Source organism: Aplysia californica, unplaced genomic scaffold (assembly GCF_000002075.1).
Source record: "Aplysia californica isolate F4 #8 unplaced genomic scaffold, AplCal3.0 scaffold00165, whole genome shotgun sequence".
In the NCBI taxonomy this organism is placed as follows: Eukaryota; Metazoa; Mollusca; class Gastropoda; order Aplysiida; family Aplysiidae; genus Aplysia; species Aplysia californica.
In genome coordinates, this window is record NW_004797435.1 from 138,763 (window position 1) to 155,496 (window position 16,734).

Below are 16,734 nucleotides of genomic sequence, written 5' to 3' on the forward strand. Positions count from 1 at the left end.
CCCTAGAGGTAGTCAAAGAGGGGGTGCTACATTGATAAATTCAAGGTAAAATATTTATGTTTTGTTTCTTTCCTGTTTTCAGTCTTTTTCCTCTTCTTAACTTTCCTAATAATTCTTCCTTATTATTCCGTTCGTAGAACGGGTACTTTTATTAGTTGTTATAGTGGGAGCTGAACAATGGCAAAGAGCTGGATTTCCAGAACAATGGTGTACTTTCAGATGTCTTTTTCTGAACATTTGTAGAGCTTTCCCACTGTTTACTGTATTTTTTCTTTATGTGCATATTTTTGGCTGTGGGTTTCATATCTTCTTTGCTCACTTTCAACCTAAGCAGCTTTCTTACCATTATACAGATGGCCTCATAAACTACATATGTTCTAAAAGAAAAAATGAATTTGCAATGTCTAGGATACATTTTAGAGCAGTATTTGTACATGGGTAAACCTTGAAAAATGGAATTATCATTAGCATTTTTCACCTTGATAGGTTAATAGGTTAATAGGTTTATCTCAACGGGACAATCAATGTCACCCATACTTTTCACAGAAGTTTGTATCAATTTGTCTTAACTTAATCATACTTCCCAACAATTTAGGCGAAATAAAAAAAACCTTTTCTTTATAAATTTCTACATAATACTATTAATCTCCGCAAGGCGGAAAATGGGATTGTTCACAGAACTTCCCGCTTTTCACACACATTTTGCATACGCATATGGCAGGCATAAGTCATGGCTCAACAATGACACTTTTTATAGGCAAAACTTGTTACAAGAAATTGATTTTAAAGTGAACACTTTTTTTGCACTGAAGGTTATAGAGACAAAAAGTTGTACCACAAATTTTTTACCTCACTATAATTATCAACATTGTCTAAGATCCATAGAAAGTCTTGAAAACACCGCCACGCCAGCAGTTTGTGGGTTAAGGAACCGTAAACTAACAGAAACTTGAACCCCCAAAGAAACAACCCCTCCCCCCCCCCCTAATTCTTTTGAAGCCACTCACTTGTTCGGGCCTCTGCTATGAACAGCCTTAAGCATGCCAACAGCAGCTGTGGTCATGCGGTCTGGCCCATGGTCAACGTGATCGGCATGGCAACGGGTGCGGTCTTCAAAGAGCATCTCCCGAGGTTCAGAAGACCGAGGAAGGTACTGCAGGTTCCGGAGCTCATTTGCTCCTCTGAAAACATCATAACTTTATATCATAATGTGACAGATATGAATAATCAGAGGGGGTTTCCCTTCCCCACCTGGTCTTGGTGGCTGAGCAAGATGCATGGACAGAGAGTCAGGGGCACTGTCAAAGTTAGTTCCACTTCACCAATTCATTGGTACATTAATGACATTTTACTGTCAACTTCAGTATCTGTCTTCTCAAGTCCTCCTCTCACCAAAAAACTTCTCATGTGAACTCGAAAAACAAATTGCATAATTTCAACTACCAGTTCAACAACCTGGTAGAAAGCCAATAGTGAAATATGTCCAATCTACCACGGAGAAAATGGGTCGACAAAGAAGAAAAAAAAGCTTTACTACACGCTGTCTAAAAATCCAACTCAGCCAAAAACGAACCAGTTCAGACAGTTCCATCTCATTATAAATGACGGAAAACATACATGATACACAACTACAGATGAACATCACAGTATCCAAACCATCTCCAAAAATGAAAACACTAAAGTAAACTCAATACAAGTTCATACAAAATTACAAATACAAGAATAGGCAAACCTACTCCAATCACCACCTGTCCAAGACAATCACCTGTCCAAATGCCAACTTCTCACTTCTCACCCTTGTGGGTCTTTTTTTATTTTATCATGACACTATCCTTGATGACAACTTTTCTCCTCAACATTGGTTAGTTGTCTTGGACAGGTTTTACTGTTTAATGCTTTCACTGCTTAACCATCAAACTCTAAATCTAGAATCCTTCTCTGAAGACTCCAGTTCTGGAATCAAGTTATCAAGTAATCAACTCTCCATAAAATCTGTATAAAACAAAATCATGTTATGTTATCTAATCCATACTAAGTTATTTGAACTAATCTTAATGCATTATGGGAAAGGTCAGGGAGGGGGCTCTCGTGGCCTAGAGGTTAAGGTGTTGGCCTCTCATTCAAAGGTCCCGGGTTCGAAGCCGGGTAGCGACCGAAAAATTTTCTTCTTTAAAATTGTCTCCTTTCACCTCCTTTCCTGCTCTCTAGCAATGTTCTGTTGTCTGCTTTCATTTCCACTTTCTGTCCCCACCCCCTCACCTCCTTTGCCCCCTCCTCTGGGCTCGTGACTCTTTCTGCAGCCTTTCTACTGCTACTCCTTGGCTCCTCCTTACTGCTGTCTTTCTGCCACACCCCTGATCTTCTGGTAGGAAAGATCTACACCTAGCCTTCTCGGACAAGGGCGAAAAATCTCGGAGGGCCCGTGTGCAAGTTGCGCACGTTAAAGATCCCTTGGTGGTCTAAAATCAATAAAAGTAGGCTTCGGACGCCACCCGGGCAAAATTCAAAATTTCCTACCAACTCAAAATATTAGGTGTGTCCCGCGCACTCATATGACCTATGCAGTTTCGAGCGCTGTAAAACACTTTACAAAAACAACAAAGGTCAGGGAGACATTTTTTCTGCTCGAACAGCAATTGAGCCCTCTAGTTTTGATTGACTTTCCTGGGTAGATCGGGTAAATCTATTTCATGTTGCCATAACAAAACTGCCCGGTATATAAGGGGAGTTTACTGCAGGAGCGCTCAGCACTGAATTGAGTAAAGGAGATACAGCGCTCTTAGTTAGTAGTATAGGGTTTTACAGCGCTCGCAACTGCGTAAGGTCATATGAGCGCGCGAAACACAAGTTGGTCTTTTTCACAACAGTTTGCTGTACGGCTGGCTCGGGTCAGTAGTTTAATCTTAAAATGTTTAAAAATCAGTGTAAATATACATATATTTTCAATCTAAAACAATTTTTCTAGTTAACATAAAAATTTTAAATAGTAGTTTTACTTTACAATTTGCCATAAAGGCCAATGGCCTTTGTAAAATTAAAAATTTTGCTGGGACCAACGACGGAAAAAATATCTTGCATTTATAATATTTCCTTCGGATCTCTCCAAAGTCTAGACATTTGGTTAAGATGTGTCTAATGGTAAAATCTGTGTCGCATCCGACACAGAACGGCTTCTCATCTCCCTGTAGGAGGTATTTGTGGGTCAGGGCCGTGTGTCCGATGCGCAATCGAGTAAAAATGACTTCGTCTCTTCTGGAGAGGTCCGAAGGATTTCGCTGTTCTAGTTTGGGTTTTATTTCATATAGTTTATTATTTTTCTGCTTTTCCCAGTGGCTCTCCCACAGACTGGAGGTGTACTTTTTGACTTTATTTCTAAAGTCAGTCTGTGGGAGAGTGTTAGTCGTTGATCCCAACAGAAGGGATGAAGCTTTCTTCGCCAGGTCGTCTACCTGCTCGTTTCCTCGGATGCCCACATGGCTGGGTATCCATGCGAACATGGTGTTTTTTCCTGTTTCGGATAGTGTATGAATTTTCTGTTGTAGCCTAACTATTTTTGGATGTAAGAGAGTGTAGTTTGTGAGTGAGGTGATGCAAGACAGAGAGTCAGAAAGGATTAGGAAAGATTTGTTAGGAGAATTTTCAACAGAGTCCAGTGCCATGTCAATGGCAGTGGCCTCCGCAGTGAAAATGGAGGCTTCAGGATGGAGTCTCCTCTGGTGTGCATTGTTGGGAGATAGGGCTGCGGCACCCACTTCATTGTCTTTTTTGGAGCCATCCGTGAAGACGAGCTCCGCACCGGGGTATTTATCTATTAGTTTTTTGTATTCTGCTTTAAAAGTTTTGGTGTTTGTACTTTCTTTGTTGTGTGTGGTCAGCTGTAAGTCTACTTTTGCCTTGGTGAGGTGCCACGGAGGGAGGTTGGGGAAAAGAAATTGTAGGATGTCTTGTTTGGAAAAGTGTAAGTTTTTGAGGTCCTCAAGGATTCTGAGGCCGAAGGGTTTGATGAGTTTTTTGTTGTTTTGGAATTTGTTTCTGGTTTCTGGGTTTGCTTGAAAAATGCTGTTGTGCGCTGGATTTTCCGGTGTTGAGCTCTGTTTAACTGCGTATTGTAGTGAGAGTGGTGTGCGTCTGAGTGAGAGTGGTGGTATGTTGGCCTCGGCCTGGAGGCTCTCCACTGGAGAAGTGCGGAAAGCTCCCACAGCGAGGCGGAGTCCTTGGTTCTGTATTGGGTCTAGCATTTTTAAGATGTGTGGTTTTGCCGATCCGTAGACTTGACAGCCGTAGTCAAGCCTGGACCGGACAAGGGAGATGTACAAGTGGAAAAGGTGTTTTGAGTCCCCGCCCTACTCCGGATGCGATAGAATTTTCAAAGCGTTTAGCGCTTTCTGGCACCTCACACGAAGGTCTTTGATGTGTGGTATGAATGTGAGTTTTTTGTCGAAAATGACGCCGAGGAAACGAGCTTGGTCCTGTATAGTGTCAAATCCGGCTGCAGCACACGTCTGCCCGTTCGGCAGAAGTGTACTGCAACCGTCTTTGATGGGGATAGAACGCTCTGTGATTCTAAAAATTAAACATTCTTTGAGGGACAAAAACAACCCTCCCTCCTTTTTTCTCTCATACGACCTACTTTAGGGATAGACAGGTGATTCTGTTATAAAATGAGTTGGAAAGACAGTTACTGCCACATTCCAGAAAACATTTATTGCCTGAACCATTGTTTACAAAATAGCCAACCATCTTAGAGTTCATGTTTTAGGCATATAATGTTCGCAATCATGATAAAGATTTTTTTAGACAGCAAAAGGATGAGTATGAGAGACTAAGAGAGGAACAGGCGGGTTTCAACCGGGGAGATCATGTACAGTGTTTGTTCTGAGAAATATCATAGAACAAAGCAAAGGAATGAATGTCCCAATTATCTTGAACTTTGTGAACTTTGAAAAAGCCTTTGACAGCATAGAGGCCCTGTGGAAAACTCCTGCAATTTATGGCATCCCCCCCCCCAAAAAAAAGAAACTGTATGAGATCATGATATACCAATCCAAGCTGCTGTGTTCTAGTTGAAAGAGAGCTATCTACACCTTTTGAAGTAAACACTGGTGTTACACAAGGCTGTATATTATCACCTGTACTTTGTGGAATTGTGATCGATTTTGTAATGAGATAGAGTCAATACATTGAAACAGGCATTGGATGGACAAATGGCACATATTTAGGAGATCTAGATTTTGCGGATGACATCTGAGTATTAAACACCACAGTATATTAAATGCAATCTAAAACAGACGAACTAGCAAAAGTTGCGGAAAAAGTTGGCCTTATAATAAATGTATCCAAAACAGAAGTACTACGACTATCATCAGAAACTACACACATCACTCTTTGGAAAACTCCTTGCAGAAATTGGTAAATTCACGTACCTTGGCAGCATTATATCCAAAACTACAGACTACCTTGACGACGTCCACCAAAGACTTAAAAATGCATGGATTGCTTTTGTGAAATTAAAAACTATATATGGAAGTCAAATATAATTTAATTGAAAACAAATTAAAAATATATAATACCGTGGAATCCTGTTATAACGAGAGGGAGGGGACCGGAACAAAATGTCCGCTATAGCAGGATTCTCACTATAAGGGATCCAGTAATAAATTCAAGGGAAACTGTAAAGTAGGCCTAATCTATGAATTTGGTGTTCTGTTTATTTCCTTTTGCTATCTCCCCTGACGATGATTTTGTTTCGACATGACCTCTAGGTCTTACTTGATCAAAAATCGAATCAGGTTTCTTTCTCTTGCGCTAGATCTAGCGATGTTGACTAACAGCTCGGCATTGGCGATCAGAAAGAAAGGACTCTCGGCCTAGGCTAACTCGCCCGCTGTGTTGTCCCCCACCCCACCACTCCCTGTGGTGCATTCCGTCTGCTTGTGCACGTCACACATGTATTCACTCCATCATCACAGCACTGTGACCTCTCCATCCCCGCATCGGAGAAGTGAGAGGCATGGTAGGCCTTGATAATCTCAACTAGGCTTACGTTGGCATATCACGCGATGCGTTCTGCTTGTGTGCGCATGCCACACCCTCCCTACTCAGTCGCTCCGGCCTTCATTGTTGACACTCATGGGCTCTCCCATTCTTTGTTTCGCTAGATCACCAACTAGTTTCTCAACTGGAGAGGTTTTACATTATGTATAATTGGCCCATGCACTGCGCCCAGCAGCAGCAATATTCCGCTATAACCGACTCGTGTGCTTGTCTGATTGCACTATAGCAGTATTTTATTTACAAAGGTAAAGAAGAGAAAAAAACGGCGTTTTAGAATAGTGTCTTTATAACAGACTTCTCGTTTTTTCCGGACTCGTTTTAAGTGGACTCCACTGTAGCAGTATTTCGACTGTATTGACGTATGGTTCAGAGATATAGAAAACAAACAAAACAATTCAATGAAAATTAAAAGGCTTCCAAACAAAATGTTCATGAAGAATTTTACTAATAAAATGGAATGAATTTATGACAAATAATGAAGTGTTGGAAAGAGCTGGAATTGAAGATATCAACACAATGACAACCATACAAAGGAGAAGATGGAGATATTTGGGACATGTTCTGAGAATGCCGAAGACAAGATTGCCCTAACCAGACATGGTATTCGAAACCATCTGGAAAGAGAAAGCGGGGAAGACCAACTGGACACTATAGAGGCACAATGTTGTTGTTGTTATCGATCCAGCAACAGCTGGGCTCTCGCCCTTCTGTCCAATGCCATGTAGTGATAAGTGCAGGTCTGCTGCAGTTGCTGTAATGTTCCATAGAGTGTGTTGTCTATGTTAGGTCTCGGAGGGAGAAGGGTAATAGAGGCACAATAAGAGAAGAGGCAATCATCCAGCGTCTGGATGTGTCAAAATTGGAGGACGTGGCCAGGGACAGACAAGCGTGGCGTCCACTGATCTCCACCGTATGTACCTGACGGTAAGTAAAAGGATGAGCAATAATACTGTACCATACATAGCATTCCAAAATCATAATGATTCAGAGGTTAACATTTCTCGACTCACCGTTTTCTCTTAGTGGGCGACTTGGGCATTTCTGCAGGCGGGATCATCTGCTCCCCGGGCCTTGTCCAAAGGATAGGTCCATCATCGCTTTCTTTCCGAGACTCCATTTTCTCTTTCGACATGCGTCCCCAAGGGGTCACAGCACGGATGAAAGGGTCAGACTCCAATTCATCAAGAAAATCAGGAAAGTAGTCACCGACCTCCTCATTGACAGTACCCACAATGCTGATCTGATCGAGTCCCCCACCACGGAATACACCACCAGAGAAAGTGTTGTCCACCTGAGATAAAAGGTGTCAGTGTATCAGATTTAAATGCAGGTCAATGGGGTCACAACAACAACAACAAAATTTTAAAAAATCATGTTTGCATTCTCAAACTTGTAGTTTTGAGAGCCAGCTTTCCTTGAGATGTTAAAAAAAAAGGCCGTTAAAAAACAACAATCATTCTATTGTTTGCAAAATAAAACACACATTCTGACTGTTCTTGAGCATGGTTGTAAGGTAAAAAGTGTAAAACTTTTTTCAGTTGGGATTGTGTAATCTGTTAAAAGTTATTATGCTAGTGTATAAAACGTGCCCAGTATTATAACTTTTATCCACTTCAAAGAGGGTCCACCTTGAAATAATGATATTAATAATTATAACAACAGTGATATCTATACAGTGCGGGAGATAACACAGCAATGACTTTACGAATTGAGAAAAAAATTATAACAAAATCGTCCATAGAAATTTTAATATATTTCTCTCTCTCTCTCTCTCTCCAACAAGCAAAAATAAATGTACCTTGCATGCAATCATGAACACATTTTGTTGGCAGTAAAGACTTCATAGATTGAATTTCTTAATAATTTGCTATGAAACAGAAAACGCTGCATTGCAGGGATCAGCAGCCAAAACTAATTTTTAAAAATACTAAAGTCGAAAACATGATAGAAACGGAACTGGATTGATGTCAAGTTTGTTGATCCCCCCCAATAAAAAAATCCAAACAAACAGGCGGTTGAGTTCACAAGCCCTAAAGCCTAAAAGACTCAAAACCTATTAGGAGGAGGATGAGGGCGAGGAAAAAAAGAGAGAGATCCATGTTTCTTTTGCTTCATTATAGTTGAGGTGAAAGACCTATTAGAAAAAAGGACCACCAATTCTGAAGTAGAAGCAGTCACGAAGAAAACAAAACAAGGAAAAGCTACAAGGCCAGAAAATATTCCAGTCAAAGTGAAAGTCACATTTGAAGAATGCGGTACTGAATTTAAAAATAGAAGTCTTAAATTCTACTGGTACCGTTCTGGTTCATGGTCTACCATGTTTTCTGGTTTAATACTTGACAGTATTGCAGGACCGATCTGAAAACCGGTTTAGTTGACAATCTACTGTGATGTTTCTGGTCTACTTGGGGCTCTTAAGCCAGACCAGTCGACTACTGTTCTATGACTGTTTACCAGTTTAAACAGGATTGGGACTTGTGACAAAGATCGGTTTACATTTTTCTTTGGATGCGTAAAAGGCTTGAAAAGAGTAACAGTCCCTTCTGGTCACTTGCTGTCATGACTTAAACTTAAAAGTTATAATAATCTTTACCACCACAAAACTCTTTATAAAAACGACAATGCGAAATGGAGCAATCCACCCACCCTCACACCACACTTATAAACTACTAGCTGGGCCCCCTTTCGATGGCTGGGCCCCCTTTCGATGAAAGGAATGATCGGTGCATTATCATCAACTGAAAGTCATTGGCCTACAACATTTACACTCTACTGGAATGGAGCAATAAATCTTGAGAGAAAAGTGACACATGGTTTCCAAGTTGCCAAATATATAATAAATGCATAGATTGATTCTCTATTCCGTTTTCGAGGTTTCAAAGGTGTGGAAACAGTGCGCACAGATAGTGAACGGAAACATCACTTGTTTACAATGGCGTCTCAGAAGACGGACATTCCCAAGATTCTGTGTGGACGAAACAAAACATTTTGGAAAAATCAAGGAAAGCAGTTTGCGTGGATTTTTTAAAGTTAGGTCCGAGCCACATGTATGCCTGCAAAGTTTCAAAGGTGTGGGTTGGGTAATAAGGGAGGAGTTTGTGCACAAAGTCTCCCAAGTCCACTTTTATATTATAGATAAACCCATCATCTTTGTTGATCTAAAAAGCCTTTAGTAAAAAAACCGTTGCCGCAGGCGGGACTTATGGTAGACCATCAACTAACCTGGCACCATTCTATCATCTATGACAGTGGTGAGATTCCAGAACATCAAATGATAAAGCCAAATTTGTATATACTTTGTTTAAATACCAGGTGCCACAGAGTGAGTTGCTAGAACAATTAGGCTTATATAGTGTGCCCTTTGCAACTATATATCTAAAACACAATTTGGCTTTGTCCCTGACAAAGTTACCCAGAATGCTATATTCAACAATGCTAATGGTAAGATTTATTGAAGCACAGACAGACCAATAATACTTCATCGATTATGCTTTCAAAAGCTAGTTAGTCACGAATATCTTTTAGAAATTCAGAGAGAACAAGACAGATGGAAAAGATTTAAGAATTGTTAGAGGAATGTTTACAGGAACCAAAATACTGCTCTTTAATTTGAGGGAGAATACAGTCAAAATAGGAGATCAAGCCTGGGTCAAATCCCAAGGCCTCTGATAGACATAGATGGTGAAACAATTCTTACAAATATTAGAAAAGAAAACCATTGCCTCAAAATGAATGGAGAAGATATGAATAACATCAGATATGTCGATGACAGTTTTAAGTGCAGATTCAAAAAAGCCTTTCAATTACTTCTAGATAATGTGTTGCGACAGAAAGATAAAAGAATCCAATTTTAAGTCTCTACCATCTGTTATAAATTGGTCAAAACAATAATGCTCCAACATATCTGCATGAGCTTTTAACACTGTATGTTCCATTCCATCAATTATGGTCATCCACAGACGCAACCAAATTCAGAGCCACTAGAATGAAATTAAGATTTTTTGGTGAGAGAAGTCACATTTTTAAAATCTTAAAATCGGAACTCCTTGCCCCAGGACCTGAGAGAAATAACAAATCCTAATATGATTAAGCCAGTGTTCAAGGCTCATTTGTTTAATTCTTAGTTATTATAGTGTGTTGGTGCGTGCATGTTTTAACTGCTGTCCTTTTGTGGATCTATAACTAATGTATGGTTGAGAAAGTTCTTCTTTTATGCGATTGAACTGGTTTTCTGGTTACTGTGAATTATGCTCAGCCATCATGTGAATGATGTAAAGCGCTCAGAGCTTACTTGTGGAGATAGAGTGCTATATATATATGCTACAATTATTATTGAAGAAAAAACAAGGGGTTATTTTTATACAGAAAGAAAACAATGCATGGTAATATGTTATTTTAAAAAGCTCAGGTAATATTGGTAATTATAATAATATGAGTCACGACGCGGTGGAATCAGGCACTCATCAGTTTTTGGACGTGTGGAGTTACTGGTATCACCTCATAGCCTTTTCATTTGTCAACGATTTCAATGAAAAAAATATCCATTTATCTTGAATACAAGTTGATATTAACGATCTAAGGAGGTGGGGGTTAGCAAGAAAATGGCCGCCAGTGTTTAGTTATTTCCTTAGCTTGAGTGTCCGTGGAAACAGAAAATGTACACTTTTATGATTTTAATTGATGTTTTTCAGTACAATCCACACAGAAATGTGTTCTTAAATGGACATAGAAGGTAGAAGGTGTTGAGCCAAAAAACAAAAATTCAATAAAAATTGCCAAACCTGTGGAAACAAGTCAGTTTCTTCACTTTCACTTTCATTATAATTTTGACGAGCGCCTGATTTCACCACGCTGCCTCACAATACAGAAACCACATTGGAAATTGAATAAAGAGTTTGGAGTTTTAAGAAACCACGATCTATAGACGTTTGTTAAAAATCATTTGTTCCATAAGTTAGTAGAGAAGCAGTTTGTAAGTGCTATGAGACAGTAGTTTGATGGGTTAGAGTGATCTTTTCCTTGTATTAAGATAGGTTTATCTTTTGTCCAGATCCTGGCACATTGGTTTTGGTGTTTCACCACGCACACACACACACACACACACACACACACGCACGCACATGTGCACACCCATATACACACACACTCTTACCTCCCACATACTCTCTTCCACACACATCTTCTGTGCACTGTGCACATATAACCATAATAATTTACAATAGTGTGCTTGCACTCACAAACAGATCTTTCCTACCAGAAGATCAGAGGTGTGGCTGAAAGACAGCAGTAAGAAGGAGCCAAGGAGTAGCAGTAGAAAGGCTGCAGAAAGAGTCAGGAGCCCTGTGGAGGGGGCAAAGAGGGTGAGGGGGTGGGGGAAGAAAGTGGAGACGAAAGCAGACGACAGAATATTGCAAAAGAGATGGAAAGAAGGTGAAAGGAGACAATTTTAAAGAAGAAAATTTTTCGGTCGCTACCCGGATTCGAACCTGGGACCTTTGAATGAGAGGCGACACCTTAACCTCTAGGCCACGAAAGCCTCCCATGCTGGGGATTGGGATGAGAGCATGGGTGAAAGTGACAAGAGACGGTTTAGCCAGAAAATTCTGTTGGTACAGAACGGATAGCCTGAAAAGTTCATGGTAAATTCACGTGGCCTGAAGGATGGGGTACGTTTCTCAATTTTCCAGGGGCATGTTACATAACAATGACAGGACATGCTCTATTCAAATACACACACACACACACAAACAAGTACGTAGCCAACATTTTACAATATGTATCCAGTCAACAAAATTCCAATGTGAAACTGGAGTCTTGTGTGACTTACGTATTTCAGTCTGTTCTTACTTGTTAGATATTTTCTTATAAGTCTTATTTATATTTTCCCCTCATCATTCTATATGTGATAATATAATATATAAACTATATTATTATACAAATGAATCCTGCTTTGAGCCTGTGAAATCGAACCAGTCTTGGCATCATGATTCATATCATAAACGTGAAAGACAAAAATTATTGCTCAAACTCAAAGTAGAGTAAAAACTTGAATGGCTCTAAAAGTAGACCTGTTCAGTGCGATAGTTGTAAGAACTGAGAGAGGTCAAGTTGCAGTGACACTGAAAATCTGCCAGTCTTGAACAGAAAGCTAAAAAAAATGTAGTTACTTTATAATTTACTATCACACATCCAATGAAACGCAAACACTTTAGTTCATCCATAACAAGGCTTACAAGACATATATGACGGATCCCGATTCCACACACGCCGGCACAAAAGCGCGCTTTGTAGAGAGCTCAAATAAAATATTTAAAAATAAAATGTGCTTCCAAGTTTGTTGTCCTATGGTGTTGCCTTCCGCACCCTCCCCATCCAGAGTATCTTTTAAAAAATCAATAATATACCCCCCCCCCCCCTTCCAAGTCCTATGCTTCCAAACGCTCAGACTTTGAATAAACTTTGGCGACCGTAACTACCGTCGATGCTCAGTCACAGGATTCCGTATCATGCGACGAAAACACGCGCAGGTTCAACGACCGGTCACCATGAGGAGCCCAACAAGCTGACAATCGGATGATGCTTTTCTTTCTTTTTTCACAAGCGACAGCACAGATACAAAATTTGATTTATTTTCATGGCGACACAGCGTTTATAGCAGACGAACTGCATGTCACAAATGTTGCGTTACCAGTCTATCACCGGCCAGGTTCTGGTAACGAAAGCGAAAGTAATCTTCATATTCCCGATCGAGCCACGCTGTCACACGCTTCCGCATGCCGCCATAGCCGCCTGTTCGGGTAACACGTACTGTCGGACCGGGAAAAGCCAAACGAATCACAATCGCGACCGGCAAAAATTAACTTACTGACCATATCGGAATTTGTTTTCAAATATTCCAGAACTTTTTATATTTTCCCGAGTCTTCCCGACCTTTTCCTATCAAATTCCTGTCACGTCGCCGGCTATGGAAGACTTGCCGGGCCGGTGTAGCCGGAGGGTGGCCTACGGATGAGTTCAAGTAGCCGGAAATTCCGGCAGGAGCCGGAAAACTTTCACCCCTGGATGAGAGGGAGTTATTTAATGAATCCATAGGTATAAATGCTTCTTAGTCCTTACAGGGAATCAAGACTTACTCTGCTCACTTCTCTAGCTTCAACAGCATAAAGTCTACTTCGACTTTCAAGGCACCCAGTAAATAGGTGGGTCACAAGAGTGACAAACATACAAAAGAAGTAGAGGAAAATGACGATAGTAAGGATTAGGAAAGAAAAAGCAGCAGTTCCCTGTTGCAGTTCAGACACAGTATGAGCATAACATTGATGAATCAGCCCATTTACAATAAATTACAATTCTACTGTGCATAAGAACAGGTTAATGCCCCCCCTTTGGGAATGTCCTAAAGACACTTCAGTCAGTAGTACTGCCCTGGGGGGGGGGGGGGGTGGAATGCTTGAACTAAGAAATTTTTAAGGAAAGTGAACAAGGACAGAAACCACAAGGCATTTATTTAGTCAACTATAATAATTTATAAACTATGTAGAGGTGTTAAATAAACTCACAGATTCTCTGAACTTCTCAATGGTCGTTGTTTCAATATCTGACTTGTTCCCTTTGTTGCCAGTCTTAACTGTTAGACCTGGATGGTGCTCCACAAGGTAGTCAAGAAAGTCTGGCATGGGCTTAGCAGCGCCGTGCACGATGCCCATGACGCAGCGACTCTCTCCCTCCATCACCTCCCCAAACACTAGTTGGAAATACTGCTCCACAAACTCCTCCATGCTCTCTCCATCCAGCTGTTGTAACTGCTCATGGAATGCGTGGACGATGAGCGCTCCACCATTAGAATACTTCTCAACATGAATATATTGACGGAAGCGAGGCTGGATTACTTCATCCAAAATATCCGAGTTCATGTTCAGTCGAATGAGATAATCAACACTGGACGGCTGAAGTATATCAGAACATACCTGTACCCCTCTGTTCTCTTTTGGTCGAGATGCTGATGGTTTAGAAGAAGCTGAAGAATGTTTATCCCTATGAGAACTACTGGAAACATGAACTTTAGTTGATGACAATGAAGATAATGACGCTTTTGAGGATGAATAATCTTTTGATACATGGGCACTTGACTTCTCTTTTAGGTGAGAAGAGGCAGATTTTGCTGGGTGTGGGCCAGAAGACGCTGATGATGAAACTAAAGATGACTGCTTATGTTTTGAAGGTGTCAAAGATGAAGAGCCATGATGTACATGTTCTTTGCTAGATGATGAAACCTTTTTATCACTAGAGACCTGTGAAGATAAAGGATGTTTCTTCGGTGACATGGTGGTACTTGAATTATGTTTACCAGACGGCATACAATGTTTCATACCAACAGATGGTGGAATTGAATCACTAACGAGACTATCCAGTTTTTCTTTCATAGAGTGATTGCTCAAAGAATTAGAAACAATGACAGCGAGGGCTTGCTGTTCTGAAGCCATTGACCGCTTATCACAGTTGTCAGCAGCAAACTCTTGGAGACATCCGGCCGTAACCTCCATCACGGGACAGTCAGTATCTACCACCTCAGCTTTAACAGTTTTTTCTTTTCTATTACTACAATGGTTGTCAGGCTGCACTACAGGAGAGGATGACTCACACTCAGGAAACATCTCACTGTTCACAGCACCTCCCTCATTTAGATGTCTCGCCTCCTGTGGAGAACTGCTTTCCCCTTTACAATAAGGGATCTCCTCCACTTTTATAGGACAATTGCCACTGTCTGAATTACCAGAAAATGTCGGACTGTCATTAGGCTTCACACCTTCCCTAATGCTGACACCTTCATCTATTGTAACAGTTTGTCCTTTGCTATCAATGTCTTTTCCACTGAGAGATTCTTTGAAAGAGTCTCCTTGTTGAGGATGAAACAACTCTTTACAGTTGGGACTTCTTCCCTGGCCAGTATCAAGAACTTCTTGTCCAACAGGATTCTCGGCTACAATGAGTTTCTCCCCACTGTTATTCCCAACATCAGCAGCACGGGACTCTGTTTCAGTAGGAGCGCTGTTCACAACTGAGTCGAATAGCCTTGCTGGTGGGGAAACAATGGACTTTGCTGCAGCTTTCAGAGGGTCACGAATAAGAATCTTCAGTGGAGAAATATTCAAGAGTTCCCTTTGCCCATCGATGGACAGGTCAAGCTTTTTGCTATGATGCTTCTTGTGATGGTAATCGCCGTGACGATGATGATGATGGTGATGCTTATGTGGAGCGCCTACAGCAGGTGAAGGGGATGTGTGGTCGAGATCACTGCAATTGCTGCCATGGTTAGATTTGTGTTTGGGTGGACTGTGATGATGAGAGTGTTGCTGATCTTTGCTGGAAACGTTTTCTTCCTTCTCAGAGAGCCCTGTCTTGACAAAAGCTGGACATGGAGAAAAAAAAACAAAGTCAGTGAGAAAACAACAAATTTCTAAGACAGCTAGAAAAATAAATATGGGCCTTTACTTATTCACAAGAGAATAGCTCCCCAAAGAGCACGAGAAGAGAAAACATACGTTCACATTTTTGTTTTTAAAGTAACAGTTTAAGGCACTTGCAATAATATGGTCATATAAGTGCCGAAGATTAGAGCTGCTGTTACAAGAGAGTACTAACAAACACAGTATAGGAATAGGACGAGAATAAGGACAATGGATTTGATTGGAAAGAAGGAGCAAACCACACCAGAGCACCCGCAAATCACCCATATTCTTGGTTTTTAATTTTTTTTCGGTCATCTTGTTTTGTTGCTACATGTCCACACACATAAAAATGAATTTCTGTATCTTGTACTGAAAACTGAGACAGCACACACAAACATAAACAAGAAGCAAGAACCCATGGAAAAACAAGATAAAGAGTGTCTCATAGTATATAAAGTAGCCTGCCTTTATTAAGGGGAAACCCTGGTCAGCGATCCCAGAGAACATAAAATTTGTCAAAATATTGAACTTTTTTTTTTTTTTTTGAAAAACATTTTTCAACATCTGTTCTATTGGGTCACAATGAATAAACTGTTGAAAAAACATCACAAATGACCGAAAAGGGTGTTTGAAACGTGCATATTGAAATAAAAATCCTTTTTTTCCCCCCTCAAAATATAGCTGTTTCAATAAAAGTGAGCTTCTTGGTGCAAGGAGTTTTCAAAAAACTACTGAAGCTAGAAGCTTTACATTTGGCATGCAAGTGCTTTCAGATCTATTCTGCAGATGCATCATTGTAATATATTTATCAGTAGCCAGGGGAAAAAAACATTAACCGTGTTGCGTTTTTATCTTTACTGACGTTCAATGCTCCCCGAACCCTTCCAAGTCACTTGCACACACACATTCATAAAAAAATACTGATAAGGCCGTAATTCCCGCATCGGTAGATTTATGGCTCAAGTTATCTCTTTTCTGAAGCCAGTCTTTCATCCATTATATCATATTTGTCTCTTTTTGCCGCCACGAGCAGCACATAAATAAATTGCAAGCAAATTATCATTACTCGCACACATGATGTGTACGATGCTCCGACCAGTTGAATGGCAGTTTTGCATGGCAGTTTCAACGTGGGTTCCCACTCCGTTTTTTTTTTTTTGGAAGTGTTTTACGGCGCTCGCAACTGCATAAGGTCATATGAGCACGCGCAGGCCCGTCGAGAGGGGGGGGG

General features: G+C 40.6%; 1 protein-coding gene across 3 annotated transcripts in view; it reads right to left on the reverse strand.

The window, feature by feature from the left end:
- LOC101855187 overlaps window positions 1–16,734 on the reverse strand; it is a 41,535-nt gene that overhangs the window by 17,010 nt on the left and 7,791 nt on the right. For 2 of the 3 annotated variants that reach the window (XM_013082242.2, XM_013082241.2), the window contains exons 2-4: window positions 13,614–15,463; window positions 7,065–7,345; window positions 1,008–1,196 (exon numbers count right to left, since the gene is read on the reverse strand). In XM_013082242.2, the coding sequence (XP_012937696.1) occupies window positions 1,008–1,196; window positions 7,065–7,345; window positions 13,614–15,463 (2,320 nt within the window). The remainder of the gene's footprint in view (window positions 1–1,007; window positions 1,197–7,064; window positions 7,346–13,613; window positions 15,464–16,734) is intronic. The other variant, XM_005097829.3, reaches the window with a different exon arrangement.